Source organism: Eurypyga helias, unplaced genomic scaffold (genome assembly GCF_000690775.1).
Source record: "Eurypyga helias isolate BGI_N326 unplaced genomic scaffold, ASM69077v1 scaffold6243, whole genome shotgun sequence".
In the NCBI taxonomy this organism is placed as follows: domain Eukaryota; kingdom Metazoa; phylum Chordata; class Aves; order Eurypygiformes; family Eurypygidae; genus Eurypyga; species Eurypyga helias.
In genome coordinates this window covers 67,931-87,495 of record NW_010243029.1, presented here as the reverse complement: position 1 = coordinate 87,495, position 19,565 = coordinate 67,931, and the positions used below count along the sequence as shown (strand labels likewise).

The 19,565-nt window shown below is 42.6% G+C and overlaps 1 protein-coding gene across 1 annotated transcript; it reads left to right on the top strand.

Moving 5' to 3' along the window:
• Positions 1 to 2,979: 2,979 nt before the first annotated feature.
• Positions 2,980 to 4,547, top strand: LOC104507838 (lipoma HMGIC fusion partner-like 3 protein; the record flags this gene model as incomplete). Its single annotated transcript, XM_010149256.1, has 2 exons — positions 2,980 to 3,190; positions 4,311 to 4,547. Coding segments are annotated over exons 1-2 (448 nt in total), but the record flags the coding sequence as incomplete, so codon positions are not given.
• Positions 4,548 to 19,565: the final 15,018 nt, after the last annotated feature.

Here is a 19,565-nt window from a genome sequence, read left to right as displayed (position 1 = left end):
CAGCAATAGCAAGACCAGGAAAACTGAACAGACCCTCCAGCTCCCTCATGAAGGGGCCAGCACAGGAGCCAGCAAAGCAGCTAACACAGGAGTCAAGGAGTGTTAACAAGTGTACGGGAGTGAACGAGAGAGAGGGTAAGGGGGAGAGTAATGGCTCCCAGACACCCTCCTCGCCTCTGCCCCAAGCATGACATACTATGGAATGAAACACTTCTTTGGTCAGTTTGGGTCAGCTGCCTGAACTGTGTGTCCCCTGCACTGCCTGTAGCGAGACCGCGAGAGCTGGGAACGCAGCTGCAGGATCAGAAGCGGAGAAAGACCTTGAATTCAGTGCAGGCATTCTCCAGTGCCAGCTGAGACCTTATCAGTGCTGCTCTCTGCATGCAGGAACAGCTTCCTAGCAGCCACGGTAGAGGGAGTTAACTCCTTCCTGACTGAACCCAGCACACAGCAGTAGCCTTTGTTACATTTCCATTTCAGTCACATTGCCATTAGATACAGTGCAAGTTTAGACAAAGATATGGGACCCATGTCTGTATTATAAAATCATCTCCTAGCAGTTTCACTGAAATTGCTTAAAAAGGTTTCCATTTTTCAAATTTGTATAAAACTGAAATTAGTTTCCTTCCAGAGAAAAATCTTCTAATCCTTTTTAAAAGGATTAAAATGTAAAAATTCCTAGCAATACAAAGTAGATTTGTAGGTGGGTTTTATACCTGTCTTTTCAGTCTTGTAGCTGATAGATGAATCATTCCGTGTTTGATATTATTGAGCAAGTCAGTGTACTTAAAGGTATTCAGTGCAAAATATTCCCTCAGCAAGTGGAGACTCGAGGTTGACTAATCTTACTAATGTTAACCTCTACAGGTAATGTATGATTCTGGCATCTGAAGATGATTGCCAAGCACTCATCCAGTAGACAGCATCTAAACTGTATAGACAAGGGAGATAAGAATAATATCCCCTTTTTGATATTTGCCTTTATGCAAAGGGATCTAGTCCAACCACTGTTTACCTGTGTGTCTTATTACCAAGAGAAGTCCAACTTCAATCAATAGAGTGACTCCAGAAAGTTAAGGAAGTATATCAAAGCATGCAGGAACGGAATTCAGGGAAGATGAGTTAATTGGAAAGCTGAGGAACTCAGCTGGGAAGCTGTGTACTGAGTTCCTGAGATAAGGGCCTGTATTTTTAATTACCTAGGTGGAAAAGAACAAAGTTAAATTATTTTTAGGAAGTACTAAGAACATATGTCTGATGCGCTATGTAATAAAAAACCACAGAGATATATTTTTAATTATTCTTTCACAAATAGCAGAAAAATCCCACGACTATTGGTCACTAAATGAGCATTAAGCTTCTTCTCATTTTGAGGACAATTAATAAAAGTAAACTGACTTTGGAAGTTGGTGTTACATAGTAAATCAAACTTTTGTCAACATTTACCTGGGTAAATGTGGACATTTTCATGAACACCAGAAGTATGCAGTTTTGCTTCATCATTTCAGTGTAGCCCCTCACAAGTGTGAGGGCAACACTTACGTATTGATGGCAAGAAATAATCTTTCTGGAAGCGTGTGTAGCCAGCTCAAGAAAGCAAATTATTGTACAGTTTGTCTCAAAAATCTTTGGAAGATCTTATGAAATAGTGTAAATGAGTTAAGGCAGGCAATAGGCAACTTAAAATTTGTCCAACCTGCATGTTCTGAGTAAATCAGTCCTTATCTAATTGTCCTTGTTTCCAAGCCTAATTGTCCTTGAAAGTATTATAAGCTGTTGCATTTTCACACAAATGAACTGCTCAGGAAGAATTTGTCAAATGCCTTAGGTGCAGATTTTATTCTATGTCAGATGCTTTCTGCAGACATGCGTTCAAGGCTCTGTCTACAACAATTGTGTAGCTGTCAAAAGGAAAATACCATTCCTGAACTCTGTCAGTGTCTCTCTCTTACAGTATTTCATCATATTGATTCAGTGCAGGTATGTTTTTGTTTTGTGGGCATTAGAGGTATGTAAAATGACAGTGCTTATGCTTGTCCAGAAAAGACAGGGACTTGTTGCAATTCCCAAAGCAATAGCAGCTGTTGGTTGCAGCAGGTACTCTGTGTATAAAGTATGTTTTCCAAACAGAGGTCTGGTTCAGTAACTGTTTAAAAGGCCAAAAGCCACAGAATGTATTTGTTTCAATTAGCACATATACCTGCAATTTAGATCACAGTGCAGCAATATAAAATAAAGACTTATAAAACATAGTTTAAGCTCCATTTTATCTCATCAGATGTACTAAGAAAGAAGGGCCAGTGCTGGAAATATGCTTGTTTCCAAGTTAGAAATTACATTACAGGCAGTTACTGAAAGCATATGTGTTTTCTGAATCTCCTAAATTCAACAAACCTGAGGAATGAACCCATTCAACATAACCTTTATTTTAGATTTTTCTTGTTTTACTTAATTTTTCTACCCGATCCTCCTCTACTGAGGATGCCCCTATGCCGTTGCCCTGGCTAGTGCTGCACTCCCGTTGTTTGCTTCAACAACAAGTCCATCAGCGTGTCTGAGGGCTGCAGTTAAGCGTATCCACGAACTCTTCACGTTGCTGTGATAGGAAATGTGCCATGAGTACCAAACTGCTCTGTCCCCTGTTACAAATGTACCAACTCCCTGCCACAGACCCAAAAATCAGTTCAGGTTGGACAGGACCTCTGGAGACCGCCTGGTCCATCATCCCACGCACAGCATGGGGTTTCCCAGGGAATGCCATTCTCAAGAGAATCCTGCAAGGTACATGTCATGCCCTCACTGTGCTCCTTCGGCTGAACCCAGTGACAGGCCCCATGGGCAACGGGAAAACAGGATTTATGTTTAGAAGTCTGTTTGGTCCAGTCCTGTGAGATTGGTATATTGGCATGTTTTCCCAGCCAGTGGATTTTCTCAGCTAGTGACTCAGGGTGGGAGAGACCACATTAATGAAGATCCAACATGTCGGTTTGCTTTGCTGTGTGTGTTTCTGCAGTGATGTATCACCACCTCAGGTCACACGTTGCATCCTCTCAGGCACGAGACATGTCTGAGCAGCAAGTCCTGTGCCAGTCCAGCGCTGTGGGCAAACCCAAAACATGTTCCATAGTCAGGCTGGTAAGATGCTGTGGCAAGAGCTATGACTATGCTCCAGAACACGGAGGGGCCACACGTGAGGTCTCTTTGCCCAGGAGCACACATGTCCCACACAAGGTGTGTGTGACTGGGCAGAGGGAGCCATGCATGCTCCAGCGCCATCCAGGCCTGGGACATCACAGCGGCTGCTGGCCAGTGGGCAAGATTGACCGTGCTTCAGGTGATGGAGCCCATAGCTTTTGAAAAAAAAACAAAAACAACTTTTCACACCATTTTGCCTCCTCCACAAGAGCTGCTTTGGCCCATGACACTACCTACTGGCCCACAGCAGGGCAGTTTCCCTGGGAACCAAGGGTCAAAGCAAATTTCCGCTACTTAAAAAGCAAGTTCAGCCTTTTAGCAGTCATCCAGGCTGATGGACGAACACCCACCCCTTGCCTCTGTCCCGCCTGCCGCTACCCAGGGCGGCTGGTGGCTAGCTGTCCATGTGGGTAGAGGCTTTTCATTTTTCTTGGTGCTGAAAAGATCAATGCTGTTTCCTGTTTGAGATGTCATGTGATGATTCCTCAGGTAAACCGGATCAGAAGTTGACAGCATTGTTGACAGCTTATGTTTCCTTACAGAACAATGTCATTACTTGTGGTTTTGAGGAGTACATACCTTATGCATAAAACATATTTCAGTTGAAGAGGTACTGCCAACTGACAAAAAAACAACCCCAAAACAACTTGTTATTACCTGTGTGTGTTACAAGCACTTAGACTGCAGAAATTGTAGGGAGGGTTTTTTAGCTCTGTTTTTCTCTGGTTTGTTTGCCTGACCATTTGACAGCAACCTGGTGTTTCCTTTGAATATCCAGGTTACTAATCATTTTCCCCTTTTGTTTTGTGCAAGCCTTTCATATTACAATAAAGAAATCTGTCTCACCAGGAAAATGTGATTGTAGTGGTACAACATCTGGCCAGGGATTCAGGATGTAACTTTTTTTATGCAAGGTGCTCAATTGAAGTTGTATCTTTAATTTTTATATTAAATACTTAATCATGGTTTAAAATTCTGTGACTTGTTTTTAACTAACCTAGCTTTGAAGCTCGGGATGAGTAAGTGTGTTGCTTTAATGATAACTGTGTAGCTTCTCATCAAAATGAAAGTTTGGTCTCATTATCCCATTGTTCTCCTTTTCTTTTTTCTCCAAGCTGCCTGTCTCGTCCTGGGTTGTATGATTTTTCCTGATGGCTGGGATTCAGATGAGGTAAAACGGATGTGTGGTGAAAAGACAGACAAGTACACGCTGGGGGCTTGTTCAGTCCGCTGGGCATATATCCTGGCGATTATTGGAATCTTGGATGCCCTGATCCTCTCATTTCTGGCATTTGTGCTTGGCAACAGACAAGACAGCTTGCTAGCAGAGGAGCTGAAGTTGGAAAACAAAGGTAGGACTGCTTTAGAAACACTATTATTGGGTGACCTCGAGGGCAATTGCTTAAAAACAGTGATTGGTTTCATTTTATTTTATGCTTAAAAGTTGGCATGCTGGCTTACTACCTAAGTTGCTGGGAAAGAAGAAATGCAAGGGGCAGAGGAAGTTTTGCTTTTCAGCCTCTAAAATCTAAGAAAGCTCAGAATTGCCTTAATTGCTGCACTATGAATGATTTATCCTTAACGGTCTTTAGAGCTGTAGATGGGATGTTTTTGTGTTACCCACTTGTACATTATTCCATCAGCATTTAAGTTTCACTATCTCCATCTTTTTCTGTACCCCGTGGAAGATTTGTTCATTTGGTTCCTTTAGGATTTTGAGTTGCAATACCAATGGCTGTAATACGGCGTATGTGGTAGCACAGTACACAGCTGAGGGGGGAGTATTGACTTTGGAGACTGGCAGTGAGCTAGGTAATGGGACCTCCTATACAGGGAGGCACTTGCAGCTAAAGGTTGGAGCCAGGAATGAAGAACATCCTAGTTCTTGTTTGATTGTGTTGCTTTGAGCTCATTAGTCAGCTCACTGGAATCTGGGATGCTCTAGTAACTGAATGTTCATGCAGTGGGTTGGGGATAAAACACATTTCTACATTAAGAACATGAAACTAGCTCAGGCCGGTAGTTTATCACACAGTTGTGAGGGGAGAGATGCTGTTTGGGAGAGTGCGCAAGCTTGGCTGATTTCTGCAGCCCCCTCCCCTCATGCCCCCCCAGCATCCAGAGCTGTGTATCGAATGTGACAGATAGATACCCCAGAGAGCACGTCCCTGCCTTGTCTTTTTAATGGGCCTGATGTCCCTGGTTCTGTTTAATCCCTTCTGAACTCGCTGATACTGCCAGCTTCTACATCACCACGTGGCAGCAAGTTCCTGAAACTCGCTACTGACAGCTAAAGAAGTACTTTCTTTTATCTGTTTCAAGTTGATCCCCTACTAGTTTCACCAAGTGTCCCTGAGTGCAGGATTCTGCATTCAGCTCATCCACCACCTTTGTGATTTTGTAGGTTGCTTCTAATAATAGCAAAGATATTAGGAGCCCTTCACCACTGGACTGGAAATCCAAAGCTGTTTGGCAGCCTGTGTTGTACAAAAATAACTGGTCTCAGGCCTGCTCCAGAGGGACCATTATCCATATATCTGAAAGCACCAGCACACTGGCCCCTGCTTCCTGAATTGCAGTCAGTCAGCACACTCAGCCCAAAGATAAATGGACTTGGAGATTGAACTTCACATATGATTCCAGACCTGGTTAGAGACTACTAATGGTGTGAGTTAAGAAAAGTGTGTGTTGCTTGCAATTGCATGTGTACCTCTGTTCTTCAGGTAAACTGAGGGCATCGATTTCCAGGACTGTCCTTGTGGCCCTTTTCTGTAAGGACAATATTCACCTGCATTTGAAAATTAAAATACTTATCAGAAGGGCATTCATGCTTTTGGCATCAGCACTGTGTCTGATGTGTCTGAACCATACAGAGCTCATGAACTCAACAACTACTTCTATCAAAGAACCTCATCTGTTTTGGCACCTTGTGATCAAAAACCAGCTTCTGGAGACTCATCACCTCTCACGTCGCTGGCACAAGCTCCTGCCAGAACATTTGGTCCTCAGCATGTCGGACAAAGTCATTCAGCAGCTCATTTTCCTTGGATTAAGCACAGAAATGTACCACACCACCAGCTTCAAAGCAAACCAGAACACAACAAAAGTGACCCATCCTACTTTGTCCTTCACAGTCAAGCCTAATGTTCACCACTTTGTAAACTGTCTTTCAAATTAAAAGAAAAAGAGGCAACCTGTCTTCTAAAAAGGACATAATCTCCCCCCTCTCCACAGAAAGCGTCTGCTGAGCAACAACAGGGCCAGCCTAAATCCCCCTGCAGCCCCCAGCATTGCCCCACTGGCATGTATTGCTGCTGGGCACAGCCACAACCCCAGAGGAGTACCAGGAGATCACAGTGGGAGCATGGGTGGGCACCACCACCCCTGTCAGTGGTGGGGACTTGGCAGGTATCAGTGCCAGCAAAGTGCCAGCTTTCCACTTTGCTGGCTAGAAATCAGTCCTTCTTCTGGCCTTTTGGATGCCAGGGAAGCCTGCCTGCATTCTAGTGAGCAGATATCCTACTGGGACAACAAGGCACAAGCGCTTAATTCCTTCCAGTGCTCTCTGATCTCTGTACAAGGAGGGCTGCAGCTTGCTGTCCCCCATGGTGTGCTGATGGAACAGGGCTTTGGGGCATGGTCCCTGCAGACCAAGGAGAGGGTTCTGCCCAAAAGGCTGCACTCTAAAGCTGGCACTAAGATGTGTAGGTGGTACTCATGCATTTTTGCAGCTAGCAGTCGTTTGACTATAGATGCTGCCCACAGTGTTCAAGAGGAAGATTTGGGGTTCAAATGGCCAGGATTGTGAGGCAGGTTTTTGTAATCCTGGACATCACCGGTTGCATGCTCAGGTGACCATCTGGGGAAGTGGGTGTTCATTGCTTACACAAGAATGGTGAAGCAGCTTGTTAGAAGATTAGGACCAACACTGTCCTTGAGTTGGCATTAAACAACCTCCCCTCTGTACCCCCGGCACACACTGTATGTGCATGTGGGCTTTGACACTTACCCTATAAACCCATGAAACTTACCCATGTCTCCATGGCCTTTTCTGGCCTAAGAGATACTGGAGAAATACTCAGCAGCATTAGTCCACATGAATATTGAACACTCCTCATCCTCACCTACTAGAGGTCTGCCTCCAGACCTGTGCTGGCTCCTGCTTCTAGATTAGCAGATATGGATGAGGATCATCCTCAAGGAGCAGTTCCTGGGCTGCTGCTGTCTTCCAAGGGGCAGAAGATGTGGCCTGATGGGCTGTCCTTTGGTTGGAAGCCCAGGGATGACTTCTCCTTGGGGTTGGTGTTGTCCTCTGGTCACAAGCTTGGATATTCCATAGGCTGTGATCAGCAAGGTGTCCCCTTAAGATACAGTCATGGCTCCATCGAGGGTTTTTGGAAGAATGCACCTGGGGAGAAACCAGCGCCATACCAAAGAGGAACCTCTGCTTGCCCTGTCAGCCCTTTGCTGCTGGGTCTTTGCCCCATGCATGTAGATATTACTATGTGGTAACTCAGCAGAGGGATAGAGACAGTAAATTAAGTATACAAGTCACAACAGAGTTCATTTATGTGGAAAAACCTTCAAGAACAAGAAATTATTAGGCAATGATTGGACAGCTGGGCAGCTGTTTTCTTAATCAGGTAACATTCTGTCTGGAGGCTTAGCTGCAGAGCAGCTCCCACTGGCTCATTAGTGACAGTCTGCGGTGACTGTACGAGTACCTGGCACCACAGCTGTCTCTGAGCATCGGCGATGGTAAACAGTTAAAAGTATATGAAATGAAACAGGATGGTAGAAAGGTGAAAATCATAGAAAAAAGAACAAGCTGTACTTTTATTTAGACTTACCCTGCTGAATTGTCCACCTGCTCTGTGCTTTTGATGACTACAGTTCTCTGTATTTACATAGGTTAAGGAAGGCTCATAAGTAAGGAATTTGACTGTTAAAGTTATTCAGGGAAGAAGATGGATGTATTTTTGTCATCACAGAAAGTTTCCTTTTTTTGCCACATGATAAAAATAGTGCTTACTCATTCCTTATTTCCTTAGGTGTGAGAGTAAACCACCACGCAGGTTTCAAGTCTGAAATATAATTCAAGTTTAGCAGACTTTCTTCAGGTTATGATCTATTTAAGGTAGTTTCCTAATCACGCACATTTTACACAACAATCCATACATTTTTCATTTTAAAAAAATGTGTTTTGAAGGAAAAAAAAAAAGATATTTCTGAAAAGACTTTCACATTGTATTTATGCCATTAGCAGAAGGAGGGTATTATATGGTTTTCTTTAAATTATAGGATCTAATGGTAATGACTTAAAGGCCTGTATGTTATTAAACTAATGGCATGCAGTTGATAACAAAATTAGTCAGAATTCATCTTAGCTTTAAGCTTCATCAACACCGCTTTGAATGAGGCATAAACCTTGATGTGTTGTGTAATGACATAATTTAACATTTCGAACCGTGATGTCTTAATGACATAAAATTAAAGTTCTGGCCAAAGGGTGAAGAAACCAAATCAGAAGTTCCCAAAAGAAATTCAGAGTGCAATTACATTTATGGTTGAAAACGGTAATGTGGTCTGCATTATGAGTGATAAATACAAACCCATTTGGAAGAAACTATCCTGTTAAGTAGTCTCAGTCAGAGCAGGTGGATGATGCACTTGGTGGACAGCTGTGGCTTTTCTGATGGATAGAAGAGCTCCATAAGGTGTTTACGTTTAACATTTGACTCATCTTTGGGGCCCATATGGTCACAGATAAGCAATTTGCACTAAAGATTTCCCAGAGTTACAAGCCTAGGGCTGAAATTGATAAAAGGATCAGTGAGCGAGACAGGAGATTTGAAGGATTCATCTACCTTGCAGTGATCGCAACTCACATGGACTCAAACTACACCACATCTCTCCCAACAGCCACGTTGCAGAGCAAAGTGCAGGATGCCCAACCCAGGGCTTGCCAGTTGGTCGACGCTTACACCCTCATTATTCTCCATACCAGTGCTGTCAGGGCCTGATGCAGGTTGTTGAAGGCTGGCTCCATACATCTGCCTGAGCTGCAGTCACTGCAGAATAGACACGCTGAAAGGCAGAAGCTAAGGGGACGTTATTTCTTGGTGACAAAACAGTTTTCTGTAAAAGAAAAAAAAAATAGCCTTGCAGAGAGATTTGCACACCTTTGGCTAGAGAATGGTCTTCTGTAAACTGGAATAGTCTATCCATGTTGCTGCTGCAACAGAAAACCATCTGCAAAAGCCCTGTAATCTGACACTGAGTGACAGGAGGCCAGCAGCACACTTGTCCCATCGAGGGACTACATGACAGAGTGCGCATCAGCTGTCATTCTTCAGTAGGGAAATAGCTCAGATCATAACGCATGTGCAAACTGCTGCGTTGTGCAAACAATTGCAAAGCCCTGCTTATGGCATACACTCACGGTCAGGCTAACTTGTTCAAAATTAGGTGAATAAACATGAATGTTGATACCTGACTTAAGTTTTTACATAAAGCTACAGTGCATAAAAGAATTGCCAACAGCCCTGGTACAAATGCAGAGTACAAATCCAGTCAGAACACCATGTATACTCCTGTATCCCATGTTCACTATCCTATAAAATCATATAGTCTCTTTTTTTGTAAATTTGTGTACCCCTTGACTCCTCCTGATACACAAGAAGTCAATGTATACACCTTCTTATTTCAGTTAGCATGTACTTTTCAAAACTAAAAATACTTTCAAAAATAAAATGCAGGATATCTGTTACTCTCTTCCTTTTTCTAAGCTGGTGTTTCTCTTCATGTCTGCTCGTCTTTTCCCATCCTTCTTTTCTAAAGAGTTCAAGAGCCACCCACTTCAGCCTCCTGCTGCTTCGTTGTGCGGCTCTGTACTCAGAGCACTTAAGGTGAATTTGAACTCAGAACCAACTTGGCAACTTGAATTTCTATTTGAGGAGGGAAATGTGGAAGAAATTCACTGGGGAGTGATCTGTGATGTATTGCTATAGACAGCCCACCACATGCACTTGCCAGGCTGCAGCTGGCCAGAAGAAGCTGGAACTACGTCAAAAGGTTTATGCTCTTTCCTCAAAGGAGAAGTATTTAGGTACCTAACATTTCAAAGTCAAAATCAGGCTCTTCTTTGAGGCCCACAGCCATAGGTTCCAGCTTGGGAATTCCTGACCCTCATTTCTAGCTTCAAAACGTGATTCTCTGCCATGTCAGCCAAGAAAAGTCTTGTCAAAGCTGTGAAGAGCTCACATGTTCTCTTTCAGCTTTAACCAGCAAGTGGTTCATCTATCATAGCATCACTGCAATTAGCTCCAGTTGTTAATTTCTTCATTTAATCGCAAACTATTTTCCTTCACATATCACCTGCACAGTGAACTACAAGGAGGTCTGAGTACAAGAACAGTAGGCAAGTAGTACAAGACATATTTCATCTAGAAATCTGCAACTAGAAGCCAAACAGATTTTTTTTTAATAAAGCTTTGTCCCCAAAATTTCGTGCTTTAGATGATGGCAACCATTTGCCTGTCATTTCAACTATATAGTAATATTTTAAAAGGAGAAACTATAAAGATAAATGTGGAGATTTCATTGTGGTGGCATCAGAAGGAACTTCATCTCTACAGGATGAAGTTTCTCAGAGCACTGCTGTAGGATCTATGCACAAGGTATGAACTTTCATCCAGGGGCTGTACAAACAAGCATTGGATGCAAATCCAGGACTTTCCTTCGCAGTGCCTTAGTGTCATGCACTCTCTTGCCCAGTGTCTATTGAATTCTATCACACAAAGACAGGCTTCTCCAGCCTGAGGATTTTTGGACCTCCTTCTCCACATCAGTCTACAGTACATTGTTGGAGGTCAGAGCTGGAAGTCTGAGAACCTCCAACTTGAGGAGAGAACCTCCTCAAACTAAGGCAAAACTGGGACTGAGACCAGAAGTCACAGTTCTTCAGTACACTTCCAGGTCTTCCTTTTGAAAATGTGTATTTTTGTGTTTAGGACCATGTAAGACGCACATCCTTATGCATGTGAGAAGCTACTTAGATTTTTCTACTGGAATTGAGTGGCAACAAGACAGAAGCCCTGGAGTTGTGTTCAGAATAGCTGAGTTTGATTCCTGAGTCTCTTACTGAGCTTGGATCTGTCATTTGATTTCTCCATTTCTCTGTCTTTTAAATGGAGGTGGGGGTGGGCCGGGGAATGAGACTGACGTTGTTGGGAAGATATGTTGTGGTTCAGCAATGGAAGGTGAATTAGAAAAGCTAAATGGTAGTGGAATTATTATAAAAGTGCATATTCTGAGACTAAGCCTTGATAAAAATGTTTTATCAGGGAGCTACTTTACCAGTGTGCTAAACGATGATATGCTTAAGGGCAGGCAAATGAGGCATCAAAACTAAAAGTCAAAAGCTGATTAAAATACCTTATTAAATAAAGGTCAGTCTCGCAATAGGGCTGATTGATATATCAGCTGATCCAACAGTTCCTTCCCAGCTCTACTTTCTATAATGAGAAAGTAAAATTAGTCCTAAGCATATGCATTAATTACTTAACTGCAGAAGTTGAAGACCATGAGTAAAGCGTCCTAGTTCCCTACTGATTAAGGAAGGAAAAATGTGGCAAACTGCTTTCTGTCTCACAGAAAGATGGACTCCACTTGCTCTTACACCCTGTGAGGAGTGTCATGCAATAGCTCGGTTACAGAAATTATCATTCCATTCAACAAGCTCATAATATGAGGGACCAAGTATGGAGACTTAAAGGCATGCTGGCAGCAAAAAGCTAGGCAGCTGCAAAAAGATGCTTCTTGAACAATGTAGGGGACTCAATGCATTTGTATGGGCTCTATGGTCAGCTGAAAAATTCTGTAGGGCAGCAAGGCACAGAGGGGTTGAGCATTGCAAAGTGGTGTGACATGATGCATGGGGATGAAGTCATTGATAAGTGCTGACACAAGCTAAAACAAATCTCTGGGCTGGTCAAGACAAGTCCATACAAAGCCTGGACGGATCTGAAGATCTGTGTTGGTAACTTAAAACAAAGCCTATGGCCTGCTACAAGCAATACCATATTTACTGAGCTAGGAGGTGACAAGTCTGACTGTGCCATCACTAGTAGTTGGATTAGGAATTGTGTTTTTAAGCTTGGACAAAAAAAGGGGAGGTATTTCACAACACATAGATATATAAAAGGGAAGTAGCTGGCACATACTTCATCCTGGGTAGGGCTAATCACACACAGAGATTATCATACCCCGCATCCACACTTTCTTCCCTACGGATAAAAATGTTTTTAGGAGGAACAGCAGAGAACCTGAGAGCTCATAACTCTTGCATGAAAAATCAAGGCAGGTTTGTGCCAGTACTGTGACTGGGAACAGCTGATCTATAAGGACTTTTCTGCTGCCCAGTTCAGCATGCCACTTCACAGAGAGCACGGAGTGCACGCCAGCCCTAATGTCTTGTCCTTGCACACAGAAGCCGCCGGTAGAACTGAGCTGTGATTGCCTCTTGTCAAAGCAAGTTCCAGCAAATTTCTTGAAAATCTTTCTCATGATGTAAAAAGTCATTAGTTTCATGATCTCATATCCACTGTGAATTTGTTTTGACTCTTCTTCAGCAGTTTCATAAAGCCAGGATCTTTTTCTATCTGCAAACAAAACATCTGGGAAAAAAAAGGAGGTAACCTCTCCCTTACTGTGCATCACATCAACAGAAACAAAGGATGTTGTCAGAAGCTTTAGAATAAAGGAGCTATCCAAAAACCCTAAATGAAAGCAAGTCAAACAGCCCTGTATTCCAGAGTTATACCCAATGAGGCATATAAGTCACGCCTCATGAGATATTCGAGATATCTGCCTTTCTGGTTGCTGTTACAGGTAGTGTCCAAGACCACTTACTACAGGAACAATCAGAAGTTGATCTGTTTGGTGCTGGTAGAGTAGCTTTTCTCTATTTACTCAGTAGTCATTATTACATTGCTTTATTCTAGAACCCTGAAATTGTTCCTGTTGTTTCTGGACTACGTTCAGAGTTCATCTGGACTTTGTGTTGAGTCCCTCGCCTTCTCCTGAATTGCAAGCTTGGTGGACTCCAGTTTGTTGTTCCCTCTAACCTTTCCCTGGATGCCTGGGAAACCTGGCCCTGGCACAGCCCCAGATTAGGGCACCCACATATTTTAGTTCCCTGGGTGTGGCCTGACCCTACCGGGGCCAAGTTTGCTGTATCTGAAAGTCAGAGTTCTGCTCTTGACTGCCAAGGTCTTTGTCTGTTGACTTTGGTATGTCTGTGCAGTTTTGCTTGATACGATACCAGAAAACAGCAGCAGAAAGGAAACAGAGGCATGATCTTCATGAGCAATATTGCACTCAAGATTGCTATAGGTGTGTACTAACTTCATTTGCTAGAAAGGAACACAGTAGATAACAAGTGAAATTGTAATCCGAAGATATTTTATCAAGGTTTTGCCTCTCTCTTGTGTCTGGAGGTTATTTTTTTTCTTAATTCGTGTTCTTAAATGAAATAAATGATTTTGTTCATAGCACGTGGTCCATGTTGTTATGTGTAGTCTTTCAGGCATTTGGCATGCAAGCACTCTAGCTGTCAGAAATATTTTAATGCACCTACTTCAAGAGCATTTAGCATAAAATGTACTCTAGACACGGTAAAACTGAAAATAGAGGTTTAGTTGAAATCCCATTTGACTAAATGTATTTACAACACCACAACACATTTGATTTTATGAACCACCTTCACCTTAGTTTTGTAAATCTCAAAATTTTCAGGTCCATAATGAACTGACACGAGGATGTCATTGCACAAAGTTATTTCATCTCAAAGCACTTGCACCCTTCTAAGTGGCACCATTTGATACAAGACAGACCATTGCCCTGGTTCCTATATGCTATTTCCCTCAGTTCCTAGCTTCTGATGTTCCCAACTGATTCTCTCCTAACCACTGTGTGTATTGTTCCTGTCTAGTACGTGCACACCGACACCAAAACTCATGGCTTTTTGTGTAACTCCATGTCTGATAGAGGCTGAAAGGATCAGCATGATCATTTTAACTACTCTCATGTGTCGCTCAGGCTGTAGGGTGGCTACAGTTTTCTGTGTAAACTGTGGAATCAGTGCTGGACACTGTTCCAGGAGTGGTTATGACTCAGTCGTACCCAGAGGTGTTACATCCCGTCTACTTCTGCTCAGCATTTCCTTGTCTGCAGCCAAGACGCTCAGTAGCCCTTGTGTCTGCCAGCACCTCTCCAGCTCGTGTTCAGCTGACCTTCCACGTGCTCTGTCAGTGCATGGATATGTTATTTGTTCCTTGCTGTATCACTTTTGCATCAGTCCTTGCGTATAGAATGAGCCATTTGCTAACACACATGGACACTTCTTTGGTCATCTCCACTACAGCAGCTGAGAGAGAGAAAATGGGCATTGCTACTGGCTCCCAGCAGTCTGGAGAAAATCTAGATATTGTAAGTCTATCTTCTTCTTCCTCACTAGAAGGAGATGCAAAGATGTGAAGGAGACCAGGAGACACCTTCTTTCTTTTCTATATGTGCACTGAATTCAGGCACAGAAGCATCCCAGCATAAGCGCTATTGTCTGAACTGTGTTGAGGCACTTTGTGCTCCCCTATGCTTTCCTTCCCCACTCTTCCAAGTGTTTCATAAATTCTCACTGCACATGGACAGTCCAGTCAATAAGGGGAGATTTTTACAGAATGAAGACTCCCCACTGTCTGATGCAGCTGAACACCCTGAATGCCCACTGTAGGGTCTAGTAGGTGGACAACCATCTCGAAATAAGGAGTAAATCCACCAGTGTTGCTACCAGCAGTAAGATGTAAAGGTAGGTAATTTCTTGCTTCCTGAACACAGCGTCAATAGATTAGCTGTACTTTTTACATTTCTACCATAATAACGTATGTGAAAGATAAGTGCACACTGGATAAGAAATGAGAAAAATAGCAGTTATGTAAATGCTAAAATGGATGCATCTGGAATCTCTGCAGAGTACAGTAGTTCAGATATTTAGTGGTTACTTGAAAAAGAGACCATCCAGAAACCAGATTAGCTTGGCATAGCTAAAATGGACTCATTTTATACAAAATGTTTACTACCAGTCTTTTTATTTTTAAGTAGGTTATTGAATCAAAATCCTCAAAGCTTTTCCACTGGGTATGTTGAACATGATGATGCAGTGAGGTTTTTTTTTTCATCTTGTGAAATCAGCAAGAATTTTAGTGTGTGGGAGTATATTGAATCCATTGGAACAATTCATACACTTTTTAAATGGTCATGAATATTACTTATACTAATCCTTGAGCACAGAGTTTCAAACAACATTTTTCAGGTGTTTTAATGTTTGATGTGTATCAAATACCTTCACTTTTCCTTTGAAGAACTATTGTAACACTCTGACAATAATAACTGGCTGACCCATGGCAAATAAAACTGATAAAGCAATAACGATCAAATATCCTATATCCTACAGAGACAAAGAGTGGTCTACTAGAGAAAGTGGAATTGTACTAGAAATCATACAGTGTGTTTCAAATGTTAAGGAGAAGAAAACATTGTCAAAGAGCTGATTGGAAATTTGATACAGAAGCCATGCTGGCAAAGTGGAGAAGTGCCGTACTAAGGAGAACAGCCAGAAAAAAACAGCACTTGCATCCTTAATAGAAATGCTAGATTTGGCAACATGGAAAGGAGTAATGCCAAATGGTTAAGGTACAACTGTGTTTGGGAAAGTAGAAATTTGTATCAGCATTAAGGCTGCATTTCTGTGTCCTTTCAGAACTAGCCCACAGCATCTAATCAGAGAGTCAAAAAGTCACAGAGTGGAAGGGGTTGGAAGGGACCTCTAGAGATCATCTAGTCCAACCCCCCTGCCAGAGCAGGATCACCTCAAGTAGATCACACAGGAACAAGTCCAGGCAGCTTTGGAAAGTCTCCAGGGAAGGAGACTCCACCACCTCTCTGGGCAGCCTGTTCCAGTGCTCTGTCACCCTCACAGGGAAGAAGGGTTTCCTCATTGTCAGGCTGAACCTTCTGTTTTCCAGTTGATGGCCATTGCCCCTAGTCCTGTCACTGGACACCACTGAGAAGAGCCTGGCCCCATCCTCCTGACACCCACCCTTTAGATATTGATAAGCATTGACAAGATCCCCCCTCAGCCTCCCCTTCTCCAAGCTGAACAGCCCCAGCTCTCTCAGCCTTTCCTCATATGGAAGGTGCTCCAGGCCCTTCATCATCTCAGTGGCTCTGTGCTGGATCCTCTCCAGTAGTTCCTTGTCCTTCTTGAGCTGAGGAGCCCAGAACTGGACACAGCACTCCTGGTGAGGCCTCACCAGTGTGGAGTAGAGGGGGAGGATAACTTCCCTCGACCTGCTGCCCATGCTTTTCTTAATGCATCCCAGGATGCCATTGGCCTTCTTGGCCATGAGGGCACACTGTTGGCTCATGGTCATCCTCTTGTCCACTAGGACTCCAAGGTCCTTTTCCCCAGGGCTGCCGTCCAAGAGAACAGCCTCCAACATGTATTGATCCATGGGGCTGTTAATAGAGGCTCAGACACAAATATAAGTATAAAAACGTTCTAGAAAAGCTAAGTATCAAGGATTATAGCATGCACTGATAGGATTTCGTATTTCAGAATAATTTCTATATAAGCTTTTGATCACAAACAATTTGCCAAGGTGTCACCTTGGTCCCTAAGTCCAGCTGAAGTGCATCCATTGCTTTTTCAGTGTATTTAATGTCCTTGCAGATAGATACAGAGTATGTGCTGACTCAACATCAGTCCCAAAAAACCTTTGTGGATAGGGTAATATTGACCTTTGCTCTCTGTACTATGGGAAAAAAAAGTGTTTTTGAAAGAACAACCTGGGAACCTCTGCAGAAACTGGAGCTGGGTGAAAAGAGGAAGTCCAATGGCCACTGCTTGCATCTGTGGCATTCCACTTTCGAGGGGACCAATTCTCCCCATTTCTAGGCAAAGACTAGATCTGACTTAGTGAACAAAATTGAAGAGAAGTACAGGAAGGGAAGTTCATGGCGCTGTAAGGTCCAGCAGGAAAACAGACCAACCAACAGACTGGGTCCTGTTGTTTCACCTGAACGGGTTAGTGGCATCTTCTTATTCTTTCCCTTTCCACCCAAATCCTTACTTTATACCTATGGATGTGAATGCACATGCTGTCAACAGTGCCATACACTCAGCTTCTGTGCTTATCACTTCAAAGAATGTCTTCTTTAGTGTGGTCTTACAAGCCCGTAAGCATATGTATCTCTACATGTGTGAGTATCAGGAATATGCAGGACCCTTCAGCACTGGGAGCACAGTGACAGTTACCACAGCCGGGAAATGGGGTGAACACTGCAAGAGATCCTGGTGGCCAGTAACATCAACACCTACCATGGCATGCTGCATGCTACTTAGATTCTTTTTTAATATTCTGGACCTACTCCTAAAACCTCTCAGGTTAGTCAGGCACCATCTATCCCTGCTAAACCTGCACTACGTTTTGTACCATTATTCTTCAGAATGTTCTCTAAAGCTCTGCATAGCATTGAAATCACAGTTATCAGCCTATTTGTTCCTATAGTTAGGTTGTCTTCCAAAATAAATTAAGTCACTCATAAAAAAAAGTTGCAGAGAGAAAGTATAAACTCTTTCAAACCAGGCATTTGTAATAAACAATGTCAAAGATTCCATTTTCTTTTCCTGACAGGTTTCCTGTGCCATGCCTCTGTTCCACCTTGGTTCTCCTTTCTTTTTGCTTTTCCTTGCCTTTGTCCCTTCCCTTTTAATAGAGCATATATTTATATCCCATTTGCTTAGCAAAACTCTTTATTTCACTTTTATTTCAGACTTTCAGCCTTCATAAGCCCAGGACTATGTGTTTTCTCAATTTATATTTTGATCATTATAGAAAAAATACTCTATCAACATTTAAGGAGATGAAAACCAAAAATTAAAGTGATTTTTTCTGGTTTTTTAAGTGTAAGTCTAATAATACTTCCTAAACTTTAATAGTAAAAGTGTTATAAATGGTATTGTCATTCTTAGCCTGATCAGGAAGAGGAGGTGAATGTTATCATGTGATAAGTATATGTGGGCTGTTATAGCTATCACTCAGATCAAAGCCTTCTGCATTGACCAATTCCATTTTTTTTAACAGGAAAAGAATGCAGCAATTCATCACTTGTCGAGTGTAGTTAATGTTTTCTGCCTTTTTTCTAAGACTGGAATTTGTGAACTTGCTAGCTTTGACAGTTTGAGGTACTTGGTACTTTTCATTTCTAGATCATTGACTCAAGTATAGCACATATTTGATGAAAATTGACAGAAAATTGAATCTGGGGGATGACTGATCTCTGAAGTACATAAAAAAAGGTTGGTTTCTGCTCAGCTGATAGTAGACATGCCAATAACAAAAAAAAACCCCTATATCTTAACCCTGTACTAACAAACATTCTAACTAGGAAGACTCAGAAATTTTGGATGCCTTCATCATTGTGCTCCTAACTATAGCTTTCCAATACCTGTTTCCAGGACTGGAACTTACCTAGAGAAGCCTCTCAAATCTCTGAAAATCAGGTTGTCAGTATCAAATATCATGCGCCCAAAAACTGAGGTCTCTTCTGAAGAATGGCAACTGCTTGCTCCTGCCAGGACTGTTCTTATAGACCTGGCACGCGATGGAGATGGATGTGTTGTGAATATGTTAGGAGAGAGCTGATACATTTCGGCAGGGCTGTATGGTAGAGCCAAAGGTCAACTTTCAATGGCTTGTGTCTGCCTTGGAAAGTACAGCAGTCTCTGCATTCCCACTCCACCTTGATGCTTGAATCCTATTCCGTTAATAAAGTGAATTAATCTAGTATTTGACACTTCTTTCTCTAAGTTTCCAAGAAATTTAGTCTCCAGTGATTAGTTTTGCTTTGTCTGCTGTTTTCTAGTTACAGATTAGCTGCTGTTGTGGTTTAACCCCAGTTAGCAACTAACACCACACAGACACTCACTCCTCCCCCCGACCAGTGCGATGGGGATGAGAATCAAAAAAAAGGTGAAACTCATGGGTTGAGATAAAGACAGTTAAATAGAACAGCAAGGGAAGAGAAAATAATAATAGTATTAATAGTATTAATAATAGAATATTCAAAACAAGTGATGCACAATACGATTGCTCACCACCCTCTGACCAATGCCCACACAGTCCCTGAGACGCAGCCCCTGGCCAACTCCCCTAGTTTATATACTGAGCATGACATCCTAGGGTATAGAATGTCCCTTCGGCCAGTTTGGGTCAACTGCCCCACTTAATCTAACATAACTTCTTGTGCAT